We start from the raw sequence: 16,956 nt of genomic DNA, 5'->3' as shown, positions 1-16,956 counted from the left end.
GGAGACTGGCTAGGCCACTCCAGGACCTTGAAATGCTTCTTACGAAGCCACTCCTTCGTTGCCCGGGCAGTGTGTTTGGGATCATTGTCATGCTGAAAGACCCAGCCACGTTTCATCTTCAATGCCCTTGCTGATGGAAGGAGGTTTTCACTCAAAATCTCACGATACATGGCCCCATTCATTCTTTCCTTTACACGGATCAGTCGTCCTGGTCCCTTTGCAGAAAAACAGCCCCAAAGCATGATGTTTCCACCCCCATGCTTCACAGTAGGTATGGTGTTCTTTGGATGCAACTCAGCATTCTTTGTCCTCCAAACACGACGAGTTGAGTTTTTACCAAAAAGTTATATTTTGGTTTCATCTGACCATATGATATTCTCCCAATCCTCTTCTGGATCATCCAAATGCACTCTAGCAAACTTCAGACGGGCCTGGACATGTACTGGCTTAAGCAGGGGGACATGTCTGGCACTGCAGGATTTGAGTCCCTGGCGGCGTAGTGTGTTACTGATGGTAGGCTTTGTTACTTTGGTCCCAGCTCTCTGCAGGTCATTCACTAGGTCCCCCCGTGTGGTTCTGGGATTTTTCCTCACCGTTCTTGTGATCATTTTGACCCCACGGGGTGAGATCTTGCGTGGAGCCCCAGATCGAGGGAGATTATCAGTGGTCTTGTATGTCTTCCATTTCCTAATAATTGCTCCCACAGTTGATTTCTTCAAACCAAGCTGCTTACCTATTGCAGATTCAGTCTTCCCAGCCTGGTGCACGTCTACAATTTTGTTTCTGGTGTCCTTTGACAGCTCTTTGGTCTTGGCCATAGTGGAGTTTGGAGTGTGACTGTTTGAGGTTGTGGACAGGGGTCTTTTATACTGATAACAAGTTCAAACAGGTGCCATTAATACAGGTAACGAGTGGAGGACAGAGGAGCCTCTTAAAGAAGAAGTTACAGGTCTGTGAGAGCCAGAAATCTTGCTTGTTTGTAGGTGACCAAGTACTTATTTTCCACCATAATTTGCAAATAAATTCATTTAAAATCCTACAATGTGATTTTCTGGATTTTTTTTCTCAATTTGTCTGTCATAGTTGACGTGTACCTATGATGAAAATTACAGGCCTCTCTCATCTTTTTAAGTGGGAGAACTTGCACAATTGGTGGCTGACTAAATACTTTTTTCCCCACTGTATATTTCCACCTTATACGTCTTATATATTTTCCCTGCACATTGCAAATATGGTACTGGAACTGACCCTGTATATATACTGAACAAAAATATAAGCAACATGCAACAATTTCAACGATTTTACTGAGTTACAGTTCATATAAGGAAATCAGTCAATTGAAATAAATTCATTAGGCCCTAATCTATGGATTTCACATGACTGGGCAGGGGTGCAGCCATGGGTTGGCCTGGGAGGGCATAGGCCCACCCACTTGTGAGCCAGGTACACCCACTGGGGATCCAGGCCCAGCTAATCAGAATGAGTTTTTCCCCACAAAGGGCTTTATTACTGACAGAAATACTCCTCAGTTTCATCAGCTGTCCGGGTGGCTGGTCTCAGACGATCCCGTAGGTGAAGAAGCCGGATCTGGAGGTCCTGGGCTGGTGTGGTTACACTGGCACTCTGTTCACAACATTGACATCAGCAAACCACTCGCCCACACAAAGCCATACACGTGGTCTGTGGTTGTGAGTCCGGTTGGACGTACTGCCAAATTCTCTGAAACGACATTGGAGGCAGCTTATGGTAGAGAAATTAACATTAAATTAACATTAAATTATCTGGCAACAGTTCTGGTGGACATTCATTCCTGCATTCAGCATGCCAATTGCACACTCCCTCAACATTTAAGACATCTGTGGCATTGTGCTGTGTGACAAAAATGCATGTTTTAGAGTGGCCTTTTATTGTCCCCAGCACAAGGTGCACCTGTGTAATGATCATGCTGTTTAATCAGCTTCTTGATATGCCACACCTGTCAGGTGGATGGATTATCTTGGCAAAGGAGAAACGCTCACTAACAGGGATGTAAACAAATTTGTGCACAAATTTTGAGAGAAATACGCTTTTTGTGCGAATGGAACATTTCTGGGATCATGAAAGATGGGACCAACACTTTACATGTTGCGTTTACATTTTTGTTCATTAAGATAGATTGTATCTTGTCTCGAAACCCCTAGCCAATATATTATGACCTCAAGCATGCACTGCATGGTGATTAATGTCTTAATCTGTCCTCCCATCATATAGAGGGAAAATACCAGGGAAATCTCAAGAGATCCTTCAAACGCCAACAGTCCCGTTAGAGTTAATTTCTTTAGGACAGTCCTGAGAGATAACTGTAGCATCATAGCAGAAGCCTTTGTGAAAAGGTAGTCATTTCATTTGAGGAGTTACGTTCACACCATACATAAAAATTCTGTGGCAAAGAGCAGTTTGTGTCAGGAAGGAAAATAATGAATGAAATCCTTGTTGTCTTGAAAACAGCAGGTCAAGTTGGTTTCCGTGGTGAAGGCATGTGAACCGGAGAAGAAGAAGATGTCTTGCTTGGGCTGAGTCCAGCGTGACGATTGCTCAATTCTGTCACCACGTATTGCTTGGGATTCCATCAGCTTCCTCTCTTGTGATTCCTCAGAGGGGGAGGGGTGAAAATCAGTGTCAGACACACAGAGCAGTCTTAGAAAGAGGGCGAGCTTTTCAGATCAAAACATCTGTGGCCCTACAAACAGGAAGCATGCTATAATGGCATTTTGCTCAATCACACAAGGGCTCTCCTCTGAGATGTGGAGGTACTCTTGACATTGACATACCCTAGCTCAACACTACCAATTTAAAATAGACTACTAAAATCATTCCAATCCAGATTAAACGGCAAATGAAGTTTAGCAGTATTAGTGGATTGACTTTAGGACCATGTGGACGCCTGGGAGCAGGCAGGAAGGCTGTTTGTATGGCTGCCTAGCTTTATGGAGAGCAGAGATCTGTATATAATGACGAGATGCTCATGTCTCCGCCCTAACAATGGGAGTCGTTGTCCCAAAGGCGGGAAGACAGGCAACAAGTTTAGGTCCAAAATAAGCCCATAGAAACACATTGGGCTTATTTTCGACAGATTTTGGCGAGTGAAACCTCACGGATCGCCTCTTCCTTTCTGTGGAGAGTGCATTGACGCAGCTGCAGGGAACAGCAGGACTTTTTCTCAACACATTGCAGAGGTAAAGATGGCTGTAGTAGATGGCTTTGGCTAGGTAACTGCTGTTTGACTTGACTTGGCAGCTAATCCTTGTATGGCATGTGTTTGTAGAATGTTAAGTCCCCTATTGACTGAGGTGAATGAAGCTACAGCAACACGGTGATAATGGCTGGAGTCAATGCTGTTCTCCAAATTGCATTTTTTGTGTAGAAATGCAGTAAATGAGCTTACCCATACCCTAGGTTTAGCTGAAATGAAGCCCCTGAATGAGACCAAGCATCTTGGAAATATATCTGAAATTCAATGCTGGAAGAACTGGTCGACACATTTTCTGTGCACGTTACAGAACTTCTCTTCTCTTTCCAATCGATTGAAGAGGGTATATTTTTTGGTATTCTGCAAGTTGCAGAAATTGGGTGGCATATCGTTGTTCCAAACACACTGATCCTCAGTGTTCAAAAGTACTGGTCTTGAGGTTGAGTTACATTCTCCACCATGCCTCTCTAACTGAAACCTAATGCAATTAAGTCTGCATGTGAGTGTAGGGGTAGCAGTGGAATGGGAAGGAAGGCTATGCTGGGAATATAGTTGTTGACATGCCTGGTTGGGAGTCAGTCAGTCACCAGGGGATTGGTGGGAAGGGCTCTCTAATTCACGCACAACCTTCCAGTGTCACATCAATATCGGAGCAGATCTGCAGGCCCCTTAGGACCCAGTTTGTGCTGACTTCTGACTTCTGAAGGAGATATGTATCACTGCTCTGTTCAATATTAATCTTCACACTGGGCACCCATTCGACAGTGCCAAATGATGGAGTATCAGGACAGTTCATTTGTAGCATGCACCAATATGGAAGATTTAGCTAGGCCACAGCAATATGCTTGTGGTGAAGACAGATGGTTTTTTGGTCCAGCGCACTAAAATACTGTTATGGCTACAGCAGAAATCAGATCAAGAATCTCTCTGAGTAACTCATGAAGGAGACAAGATTCATAGACAAAGCTGCATTGAGGGTTGGAATAAAATCCAAGTACGTTTTCTTAACCCACTAATGAAATGCAAACGTGTATTGTTTCATGATTACTCCCTGGCAATCACTAGCTCTGATATACATCAATCAATATTGAACAGATATATTTATTTGCGCAATTAAATGTCCACATGACCGTGCATCCATGTGGCAAGGCAATGTAGTCTGTTTCATTCAGAGTAGTCTATTTCTCTGTGTCTGTCTCTCTCTCTTTCTCCCTCTTGTTTAGCAGCAGGGAACACCAGTATGTTTGCACTTCGCACCGACATGTCGTTTTGTCTTGGACTGACACCATTCTGTGTGTTTCCCTTCGGCAGCCACCTGTTGCCCTCTCCTCACACCCCATGGCTCCGCCCAGCCCCAGCACCAACAACAGCACCAACAACAGCAGTAGCTCCAGCACTGCAGGCTGGGAGCAGCTCAGTAAAACCAACCTGTACATCCGAGGCCTTCCCCCAGCCACCACCGACCATGATCTGGTCAAGCTCTGCCAGCCGTGAGTACACTTCCTTCCTCTTATGATTATAACTATTGATTGGTTATTGACTTGTTGGCTGTGGTCACCACCACCATGACTGTGGTAGAGAGTTCAAAGTAACAGTTACTTATTTGACTTGAGTTGGTAATAATAACAGCCTGTTCAATGGAATTCCGAAGTCTTCATAATATGTTATTGTTTGTCGGATCTCTGCAAGCATAATTAATTTTAATCTAATTCATACTCAGAAACTTATATTGAGAATCTACTGTAAATGCATCCACATTGGGATATGTTTGGTTGCATGGTCTCCCTGTGACGTCACATTGCTAGATGAAGAATATGATCTCAGTTACCAGTGGACCATCTCGCTGTGCATTCAATAGATACCAATAAGGTTAGATGAGGCACTGGTAATTAAGCCTATTTTCCCTGCCATGTTTTAAGTAGAACCATGGCTAGCTGGGACAGGTCAGATCACTTGACCAGAGAGAGAGAGAGCGAGAGAGGGAGAGCTGTGAGTGAGGGGGAGGGGAAAGAGATATTTGAGAAGTTGATGGCCAACACTGCAGGGGGAGAGCTGACAGGGGCATTACATCTGAATTTAAAATGAAAAATGATATTGGAAGACTACAAGGGCAAAACCAGAGAGCTTTAGCAGCTGATAGTATCTGAAGCGATACAGTGGGTAGTTCATATAGTTAATGCAGGGGATAAAGGGGTGATCTTGGCCTGCTCTCATCCACAGCCCCATTGTTATTGTATACCTCACGTCTGTGGAAAAAGGCCACCGAGGTGACTTTGAAATCTAATTTTCTTTTCCCGGACCCACCACTTTACCCTCCCCCCACCTCCACAATGCGATGTTGACTTTGCGGCACATTCAACCCCTCGATCTCCTGAACGGCTGGCATAGATCCTCTATCCTGCATTTAGAAAGAGAGATACAGAGCGATAGCTGCTGTTTAGCTACCTACAACACCATTACATAGCATTGTCTGGAACACACATCTTTGTTAACTTTTCATTAAAAAAACGACTAAATGGGGAAGAAGAGGGGAATTCATTGAATGATGAAAGCAAACAGGTAAAAAACTGCACAGGTCCGTTTTTTTGTAGCCGCACCCGCCCGCGCCGACCACATCAATTCCAAGCCCCACCCGATACCCAACGTCAGGACAGATTTTTCTCCGCAACCCGACCCACCCACATAGAGTTGTTCTGAGAGCCGATCCGTGACCCGACAAATAATATACATTAATTTCACTGGCTATTCCCCTTCTTCAATTAAGAATGATATCCTCTTATTTTCACAATGGGAAGCGGCACATTGACAATTCAAATCGCTTTGAAGAAGAGCCTTCTAATTAGCCTTCTTACCTAAAGAAAGCCTCGAACCAACATAACAAAACAAGACCTTTACGTCCAATATTGTTTAGATAATCAAATCGTTTAATTGAAACTCAAACAAACAATTCCCAGAATCTAATAGGCTATAGGCTGCAGAAATAGCATACATTTATTTAGTAGGCTAAAGTCTACTCAAACCTTTACCAACTTTATATGGCCTGTGTATGGTATAAATGAACTAAAGCCTGAATTAACATAATAATTAACTGATAATTAACTGAATTACCTTAAACAAATACCAGCTTGCACTTTTTGCAGGCTGTGTATCCATCAACCGGGTTGTTGACCTCCTTGTCCACAATGACTCCAAAATCCTTCCAAATCCAAATCTGGGATTTCACTCACGCAGCACCTGTTTCCACAATGGTGTATTCCACCACTATAACATTACTTTTTATTTCTCCAGTTAAGCTACGTTAGCCATTTTTGCGTGAACTAGGCTAGCCAGGGAAAGTAAACTTGGCAATGTAGTCATGCGTGGGGGGAGGGAATATTAGCTCTGTACATGAACAAATTAGGAATGTTTCAGCACCACACAAATAATGGACAGTTCACTGTTCCACTGCGTGCATGGCTGGCTGGTAACCTAGGCCTATAGGCTAGCCTACTATGTCTGCCTCACGGCTCACAGAATAGAATTCCCAACACAATGCAACACAACAAGCTCCTGGGTAAAAAAAAAGTAATATATTATCTTGATTTAAAACCGTGTTCTGAACTGTGAGCCGACCCGCTGTTTGAAATGAAGTTTTCTTTCTACCCGCCGGCTGTTTCATTTTTTCGGGTCACCCGCAGGGAACTGTGTGTATTCCACCCGATGCAGGTCTTTATTGTATGCACAGTGAAAGGCAGTTAGATTCATACTGATAACATCATGTACATAAGATAGTCATATCCTGACCATCTCTTGCACTGTTGATGGTTTTTCAGAGAGCAGCCGCTGGCTGTTGCCATTTAAGATTTGGGATTAGAGCTCAGTTTAGAGATTCAGGGTCAAGGGTTCATGCTCTTTTACCTTGTGTTGTATTTAGCTTAATCCTTCCCCTGACTGAAATGTTCTTAGCGTATAAACTCACTCTAATCAACATTATATCAATGCTGCTTTTCATTGAATAGTAGCCTAAATACTGGCAACAGTTCAGCCACGCTCTCCCAAAATAAATTCTTAAGAAAGTTATATGAAGAACGTTGTGTTCAACAACCAATCAGCAACCCCGCTTGAAATGGGGAATGCATGTTAATGTTGAGATTGCAGAGGCCAGTCTGTTTGGCATTACCATGAATGGACACAAACAGAAGTTGGCTAACACACAGGCTACTCAGTCAGTAGGTCAGGGGTAATGCAAGCTAGCTAGTTGTTAGACAATCTAAAGAGGTTGGAATAGATCCCTGTGTTTTTCTGATGGTTCCCATCATCTTCCTCTCTCTCTCATAATTGTGTGTGTATGACCTGAGCTGATCCACCACCCAATCCCAAAATATCCCGAAATAAAATCCCAATTAAACCTCTGCTTAAAACGTTGAGGCAACGGTTGAGGAATCAAGAAGCACAGGGTATAATCAGTTCTTGTTGGTAGCAAGACGAGGCTGTTCCTTCAGGCCATAACTCAATCCTGCTATTTTCAGAGCAGACAGAACAGTATCCCTTAGTGGTGTCCCCAGGAATCAATAAGCATGCAGCGAATAGTAACCGGAGGCCTTTTAACCACTGTAATGGGATAAAGGCAGGAGATGAAAGGCAGGTGGAATGGGAGTGCATTGTTCTCCTAGCTGCTGCTGCCTCTTTCTCAGAGAGGACATTCTACCTGATTCAAGCAGCTCTCTCTGTCTGACAGCACCAAGCAACACTGTGATAGATGGTTAGTGAAAGCTAATGGAACAGGGGGGAGTCTAATGGATAAGGTTGTCTTAAAAAACACATTTTCCTGGAAGCTGTGTTTTACAGTGCCTTCAGAAAGCATTCATACCCCTTGACAATTTCCACATTTTGTTGTGTTACAGCCTGAATTCAAAATGGATTAAATAGATTTTTTTATATTACGCATCTATACAGAATACCCCATAATGTCAGTGAAAACATGTTTTAGAAAATGAAATACAGAAATATCTAATTTACATAAGTATTCACACCCCTGAGTCAATACTTGTGGTCCTCTGTAGCTCAGCTGGTAGAGCACGGCGCTTGTAACGCCAGGTTAGTGGGTTCGATCCCCGGGACCACCCATACACAAAAATTTATGCACGCATGACTGTAAGTCGCTTTGGATAAAAGCGTCTGCTAAATGGCATATTATTATTATTATTATTTAATACTTTGTAGAAGCACCTTTGGAAGTGATTACAGCGGTGAGTCTTTCTGGGTAAGTCTCTTAAGAGGTTTCCACATCTGGATTGTGCAACATTTGCCCATTATTCTTTTAAAAATTCTTTAAGCTCTGTCAAATTGGTTATTGATCATTGCTAGACAACCATTTTCAGGTCTTGCCATATACAGTATTTTCAAGTAGATTTAAGTCAAAACTGTAACTAGGCCAACTCAGGAATTGGAAAACCTCCCAGGTCTTTGTGGTTGAATCTGTGTTTGAAATGCACTGCTCGACTGAGGGACCTTACAGATAATTGTATGTGTGGGGTACAGAGACGAGGTAGTCATTCCACAATCATGTTAAACACTTAATGTACACAGAGTGAGTCCATGCAACTTATTATGTGACTGAACTTATTTAGGCTTGCCATAACAAAGGGGTTGAATACTTATTGACTCAAGACATTTCAGCTTTTCATTTGTAATTAATTTGTAAACATTTTGAAAAACATAATTCCACTTTGACATTATGGGGTATTGTGTGTAGGCCAGTGACAAAAACATCTACATTTAATCCATTTTAAATTCAGGCTATAACAACAAAATGTGGAAAAAGTCTAGGGATATTAATACTTTCTGAGCTCACTGTAACGCACGCACACACACACACACACACACACACACATGCATGCACACACAGCTTCAGCAGTTGTCTTACCCTTAACAACTGTGCTGGTTTCATATACTTTCGATGCTAATCCGTTGGTTTTATGCGGAGAGTTAAACTGTGTCCTCTCAGTCACCCCACAGTGGGCCAGATCAGGAAGCCTTTTTTAACCTCTTGCTGTCAAGTTTTCGATTTTTGCGTCCCTTGATCGTGAGCTGCTCTAGGGGGAGGGGCTTGCCGTTGACGCTGTAGTGATTCCTGTAATTGATTAATTTGAAGTCAATTAGTGGAAACCCTTCATCCTCGGGGCTCTTTACCCAGTAGAGCCCAGGGTAAGGTCACAACGGCCCGCAGAGACTAACAAAGCACTAGTGCTGAGTGATTAGAGCTTTTTGAGGTCGGTTTGGTTTCAGTTAGATTATTTAAAAAATAATTACGGTTTCCGATTTCAATTATTATTTTAACATTAAATGCATTATGCATTATGTGGGTTGAATGCTGCAACAACACAGAATAAAACAATGAATACAAGTCCCATAATGGTAGTGACTGTGTGATGGGTGATTTGAAGGAGTCAGGCGCAGGAGGGTAAATCACAGAATAACAGGATTTATTCCGGAATACAGAGTTACGCAGTAAAGCGTCAAAACAGTCCAGTGCGCAAAACAGGTGCACTGGAACCAACAACGCACACTGAGAAAATAACCTGGCAATACAAAATACAAGGACCTCAACCGAGCTTCACTCTCCTCACAATAAACAATCACACACAAAGACAAGGGGGCAGAGGGAACACTTATACAGGTACTGATGAGGGGATATGAACCAGGTGTGTGTAATAAACAAGACAAAATAAATGGAATGATGAGATGAGGAGCGACAGTGGCTAGAAGGCCGGTGACGACGAACGCCGAAGCCTGCCCGAACCAGGAGAGGAGGCAGCTTCGGAGGAAGTCGTGACAGACTGCCCATTACTGCTTATCACTTATTAACCATCATTTAGTCACAGTACTTTAATAAGATATTTCAGTTGTTGTGTATATTACATTGGTTTTATTTGATGACTTTATTATTTCATTCAAAGTCATCATCTCATCTCTATAGAGCTGTCTGACAAAATCACTATTTTAGTAGTTCTTTAAAGTAAATAAGGCATACTTTTATGATTGCAGAATACCAACTATCAATCACTTAGATCATATATTTTCTGGTAGAGGTACCTGAGAGAGCATGATGCTCATGAATTTGCACTTCCCATGTAATGTACTGTAAGTGTTAACGATGAGTCGAAATCCACAACTAAGCCTAATGATTGTTGTCTGACAGATTCATTTATTTAATTTTGTGTGTTTCACATAGCCAGCCACGCTGGTTGTGGCGCGTAGTTGGATATTTACTGTGCGTTGATTGACAACTGAACAGCAAATTTTGACTAGTTTATAAAAGGTGTGGAACTGACTGAATAAAGTTGATCTCCTATATCCCTCTGCCATTCATAAATCATCCAACGATTTATGAATGATATAGACTGACCAGGGTGAATCCAGGTGAAAGCTATGATCCCTTATTGATGTCACTTGTTAAATCCACTTCAATCAGTGTAGATGAAGGGGAGGAGACAGGTTAAATAAATATTTTTAAGGCTTGAGACAATTGAGACATGGATTATTTATGTGTGCCATTCAGTGGGTGAATGGGCAAGACAAAATATTTAAGTGCCTTTGAACGGGGTATGGTAGTAGGTGCCAGGCGCACTGTTTTGCGTGTGTCAAAAACTGCAATGCTGCTGGGTTTTTCACGCTCAACAGCTTCCCGTGTGTATCAAGAATGGTCCACCACCCAAAGGACATCCAGCTAACTTGACACAACTGTGGGAACCATTGGAGTCAACATGGGCCAGCATCCCTGTGGAACGCTTTCGACACCTTGCAGTAGCGGTGCGTGGGTAGAATGTGTTGTGATAATTGCGTTGTTTGCTCTATATCCTGTTAGTTCATATGCCTTGCGACCGTGGCAGAATAAATTCTACCACACCTTTGTTTCATCACAAAACCGGAGAGCAACATCTGTCCGGTGAAGTCCACACAGCATATTACATGTAACAAACAGATACATGACCTACAGCATGGTCAAGGAAGTTAATGTTTCCGACATTTTTGGACCACTAAACAACGATTGATTTAGAACTGTTACCGCAAGTCGCAAAGAACACAGCAGCTGCCTCCACTCATCGACGGGGCTGTAGTGGAACAGGTTGAGAGCTTCAAGTTCCTTGGTATCCACATCACCAACGAACTATCATGGTCCAAACACACCAAGACAGTCGTGAAGAGCGCACGACAAAGCCTATTCCCCCTCAGGAGACTGAAAAGATTTGGCATGGGTCCTTAGATCCTCAAAAAGTTATACAGCTGCACCATCGAGAGCATCCTGATTGCATCATTGCCTGGTATGGCAACTGCTCGGCCTCCGACCGCAAGGCACTACAGAGGGTAGTGCGTATGGCCCAGTACATCACTGGGGCCAAGCTTCCTGCCATCCAGGATCTCTATACCAGGCGGTGTCAGAAGAAGGCCCTAAAATGGTCAAAGACTCCAGCCACCCTAGTCATAGATTGTTCTTTCTGCTACCGCACGGCAAGCGGTACCAGAGCGCCAAGTCTAGGTCCAAAAGGCTTCTTAACAGCTTCTACCCCCAAGCCATAAGACTCCTGAACAGCTAATCATGGCTACCCGGACTATTTGCACTGCCCCCCCACCCTATCTTTTTACGCTGCTGCTACTCTGTTAATTATTTATGCATAGTCACTTTAACTCTACCCACATGTACATATTACTTCAACTACCTAAACTAGCCGGTGCCCCCGCACATTGACTCTGCATCGATACCCCCCTGTATATATAGCCTCCCTACTGTTATTTTATTTTACTTCAGCTCTTTTTTTCTCAACACTTTTTTGTTGTTGTTTTATTTTACTTTTTTATTAAAAATAAATGCACTGTTGGTTAAGGGCTGTAAGTAAGCATTTCACTGTAATGTCTGCACCTGTTGTATTCGGTGCATGTGGCCAATACAATTTTATTTGATTTTACTATTCCAGCACCATTTCAACTTCAACATTTCAACATCATCAAATCACCTATGCTTAGTCTAGTACAGTGACAACTAAAAGATACCAAAAACAATTTAGTTTAGCAAAATATGATGTGGCTGTCCATGTGTCTGATTTCTGTGTGTGTGTGCGTGTACTCGTTCGTGCAAGTAGAAAAACATGTTGACTCCCCCTTCTTGTAGAGAAATGCAATGCCTCTTCTCTGTCATGTTGATGAAACGGTCTATCACTCTGTCATACAGTACATGCTTTTATGTTCTGTTGTCTTAGTCTACCTGGCTAAAATGCTTGCTCGCTAGCATAACTTCCTTTCATGGGCAACGTTAGCTAGTTAATATTAGCCTTTTACATCTAGCTACATACAGTGAGGGAAAACAATATTTGATCCCCTACTGATTTTGTACGTTTGCCCACTGACAAAGAAATTATCAGTCTATAATTGTAATGGTAGGTTTATTTGAACAGTGAGAGACAGAATAACAACAACAAAAATACAGAAAAACGCATGTCAAAAATGTTATAAATTGATTTGCATTTTAATGAGGGAAATAAGTATTTAATCCCTCTGCAAAACATGACTTAGTACTTGGTGGCAAAACCCTTGTTGGCAATCACAGAGGTCAGACGTTTCTTGTAGTTGGCCACCAGGTTTGCACACATCTCAGGAGGGATTTTGTCCCACTCCTCTTTGCAGATCTTCTCCAAGTCATTAAGGTTTCGAGGCTGACATTTGGCAACTCAAACCTTCAGCTCGCTCCACAGATTTTCTATGGGATTAAGGTCTGGAGACTGGCTAGGCCACTCCAGCACCTTGATGTGCTTCTTCTTGAGCCACTCCTTTGTTGCCTTGGCCGTGTGTTTTGGGTCATTGTCATGCTGGAATAACCATCCACGACCCATTTTCAATGCCCTGGCTGAGGGAAGGAGGTTCTCACCCAAAATTTGACGGTACATGGCCCCGTCCATCGTCCCTTTGATGCGGTGAAGTTGTCCTGTCCCCTTAGCAGAAAAACACCCCCAAAGCATAATGTTTCCACCTCCATGTTTGACGGTGGGGATGGTGTTCTTGGGGTCATAGGCAGCATTCCTCCTCCTCAAAACACGGTGAGTTGAGTTGATGCCAAAGAGCTCGATTTTGGTCTCATCTGACCACAACACTTTCACCCAGTTCTCCTCTGAATCATTCAGATGTTCATTGGCAAACTTCAGACGGGCATGTATATGTGCTTTCTTGAGCAGGGGGACCTTGCGGGCTCTGCAGGATTTCAGTCCTTCACGGCGTAGTGTGTTACCAATTGTTTTCTTGGTGACTATGGTCCCAGCTGCCTTGAGATCATTGACAAGATCCTCCCGTGTAGATTCCTCACCGTTCTCATAATCATTGCAACTCCACGAGGTGAGATCTTGCATGGAGCCCCAGGCCGAGGGAGATTGACAGTTATTTTGTGTTTCTTCCATTTGCGAATAATCGCACCAACTGTTGTCACCTTCTCACCAAGCTGCTTGGCGATGGTCTTGTAGCCCATTCCAGCCTTGTGTAGGTCTACAATCTTGTCCCTGAGATCCTTGGAGAGCTCTTTGGTCTTGGCCATGGTGGAGAGTTTGGAATCTGATTGATTGATTGCTTCTGTGGACAGGTGTCTTTTATACAGGTAACAAACTGAGATTAGGAGCACTCCCTTTAAGAGTGTGCTCCTAATCTCAGATCGTTACCTGTATAAAAGACACCTGGGAGCCAGAAATCTTTCTGATTGAGAGGGGGTCAAATACTTATTTCCCTCATTAAAATGGAAATCAATTTATAACATTTTTGACATGCGTTTTTCTGGATTTTTTTGTTGTTATTCTGTCTCTCACTGTTCAAATAAACCTACCATTAAAATTATAGACTGATCATTTCTTTGTCAGTGGGCAAACGTACCAAATCAGCAGGGGATCAAATACTTTTTTCCCTCACTGTATTGAACTTCCATCCTCTCAGGCCAGGGGCACAATGTATGAATTAATGGTGGGATCAGAATCGCCGTTATAATCATTGGCCAATACAGAGAGTTAAGTAAAACCACAAATCCCTATCTCCATCCATGGCTAATTTAGGAAAGGGACAATTTTAGCTATCTAGCTAGCCACTGGAGGACAACAACACAACGAGATGCAACAATTCAAGTTGTTTCTGTCAATGTTGTACAGTATGCTGTTGATGCGATTTGATAGGAGTGACACCAAATCCAATCTGGCTTCCATTGACACCTTTTTATGGTGCGCCAGGACCATTCCTAGTGGAGCTCACTCAGTTTAGCTCAACGCTGATTGGCTATTATTTTATACTTTTTTAAATCAAGGGAGGCCAAATGCTTGCTGGCTTCCCTTGCATTCAATGCTACAGGTGGCAACAATGTCGTACTCTTTTGGACCAGACAGCAGAGGGGCGCTGTTTCGCTCCCTCAGATGCTTTCTCTGGTGAGATACATTCAGCCTCTTGCGAATTGAAGGAACATTATGAAACACAGAGAGACGAAATATCAGTTATTCTATGTTTTTTTCTTTTTCTTGGTAGATGTTTTGGGGAAGCCTGGATTCCTTTGGCATCTAGGAATACACGCCACTCACACCTTGTATAGTCCATGCCCTGACTAATTGAGGCTGTTCTGAGGGCAAGGGGGTGCAAGGCAATAGTAGGAAGGTGTTCTTAATGTTTTGTACACTCAATGTATGACCAGTGTATGTCCAAAGGATTTCCTAGGTTTCCCTTTCCTAGGATGTCGGAGCTTGCCAAACAGTTAAAGTGAGTGACTCTCATCTTGTCTGTCAGTGTAGCCTACCAAATCGCATCGGTGAGAGAGCCGTTCGTTTGGCTCCCTAATTTGCGTAAGCCACTGGTAGGCCAAGGCTTTTTGGCGATTATCTGCAGATAAATTATTATAAACATTCAATGAAGATGGTGAATCATCACTGCAGGAACAATAGGTAGTGGAGAGCCTCATTCTGGTCCAAATATGATCATTAGGGCTCTCATGGAATCTAGGCATTAAAACGGAATTGAACAATATTCACAAATGTATTGACCTTTGTAGGGAATCAACTAAATGTATTGAAAAGTAATTAATTAGCCCAAGTTTATCATAAGACATGAACAGAATGCATTAGTGATTTGTATTTCCTGCAACTTTCTGAAGAGGCAAATAGAATGCCCGTCTGTGTGCGGTGTGCGCGTCTACCACATTGTGTAGCCGATAGCGATGTTGCTAATGAAAACTCTTCTGGGAGATGGAAATGCTTTCCCAAAAACCTTCGCAAATAAATGTTAACTACAAAGTAGAATATGCTTACCTGGCACAATAATATGATGATTATTTTCATCAATCGAGTGGGTATTTATTTAGCAAACTTTAGCATCACATGTGCGCTACAAAAACACCACTAAACAGCCTCTTGCTAGGTGCACACTTGAATTAAAGGATAATTACACCAAAAAATCTATTTTTCCCAGACCTCAAAAGTGGTCTCCTGATGTGGTTTAAGCATTGTGGACTTAGAAACATCCCATTTTGTTGTTTTTCTATTAACAAAGTGAATGAAAACCGGAAGAATATGGGGCAAACGGAAACCTGGAAAAACAAAACCTTTAATTTATTTTTCAAGATAATGTGGGCCATTTGCCACAAACATCATTGTGGCAATTCAGAGGTGTTGGGTTAAATGCGGAAGACACATTTCAGTTGAATGCGTTCAGTTGTATAACTGACTAGGTATCCCCCTTTCCTTTCCCTTTCATATATTGCAGTAAAACTGTAAATAATCTCAAGAAAAGACAGGTTAAATGTTAAAAAAAGGTTTAATCTTCTTTTACTTAGAAAATAGTCCTGAACATATACAGTAGGCTTAGACCTAGACAATATCCGAAACGACTAACAATACACTGAATTAATACATTTTCAGTCATTTAAATTGTAAAGTCCTGTCTTGCTACACAATACCACAACAAGTATTACATAATTTTGCTGTGTATTTCAGATGGAATAAAGGCATTAGAATGTACCAGAGGCCACCAAAATAGAGCTCCTTTCTCGGCAGGGGACGCCTGGCTGGCTACCTTTTCTATTTTTGCTGGCTACTCTATGTACTTGTGGAAAACACTGCTATAGGTGACCTTTCCCTTTGTGACAAACATAAAACCATGCCACACAACCAGATCTGTCACAATCTGTTCTATCTACGACTTGGGGTCGAGATGGAGGACTCATTTTCATAAACCCACCACCTGCCCACCTCCCAGCTCAGGTCAAAGTTCACATTTCCTCCTCCATCTAGAGAGCCAATCCCCTCATCAATCATTTGTCTGCTGCGCTAATTACTACCAGGGAGGTTCATTTACTACTACGGCCTGATGTCTGTGTGTTCTTATTTGTTGCATTCATCATTGTACAAAGAGAAAGTCGTCATATATGTAATTGTTGTGTTCTTTGCACTGATTTTCTATTCATTCTGAATAGAGTGCGCTAGCTTACCGCTGAAAAGAAATGCAGTGAAGCCGGTGTTTAGGGGTCACCGCAAAGTTCATTTGTTAGAGCTGGCAGCAGCAGCAACACAGTGCACCAAATAACTGTTAAAGCACAGGATGTAGCTGTGGAATGCCACTCGGTCCCCCCCTGTCCCTACGTTGTCAAGAAGTCATAAATCCACAGTGTGCTATGCACATTTTATACAAGTTTTTCACTGAAGAGTTACATGAAATGTTTTTAGATTTTCTGTATGTTTACT

General features: G+C 42.5%; 1 protein-coding gene across 9 annotated transcripts in view; it reads left to right on the top strand.

The window, feature by feature from the left end:
* Positions 1-16,956, top strand: part of LOC311130048 (RNA-binding motif, single-stranded-interacting protein 1-like) — a 55,765-nt gene that overhangs the window by 13,942 nt on the left and 24,867 nt on the right. For all 9 annotated transcript variants that reach the window (XM_084162673.1, XM_084162672.1, XM_084162675.1 and 6 more), the window contains exon 2: positions 4,541-4,719. In XM_084162673.1, the coding sequence (XP_084018799.1) occupies positions 4,541-4,719 (179 nt within the window). The remainder of the gene's footprint in view (positions 1-4,540; positions 4,720-16,956) is intronic.

This window comes from Coregonus lavaretus (assembly GCF_964263955.1).
Source record: "Coregonus lavaretus genome assembly, chromosome: 5".
NCBI lineage: Eukaryota > Metazoa > Chordata > Actinopteri > Salmoniformes > Salmonidae > Coregonus > Coregonus lavaretus.
This window is presented reverse-complemented; position numbering and strand designations above follow the sequence as displayed.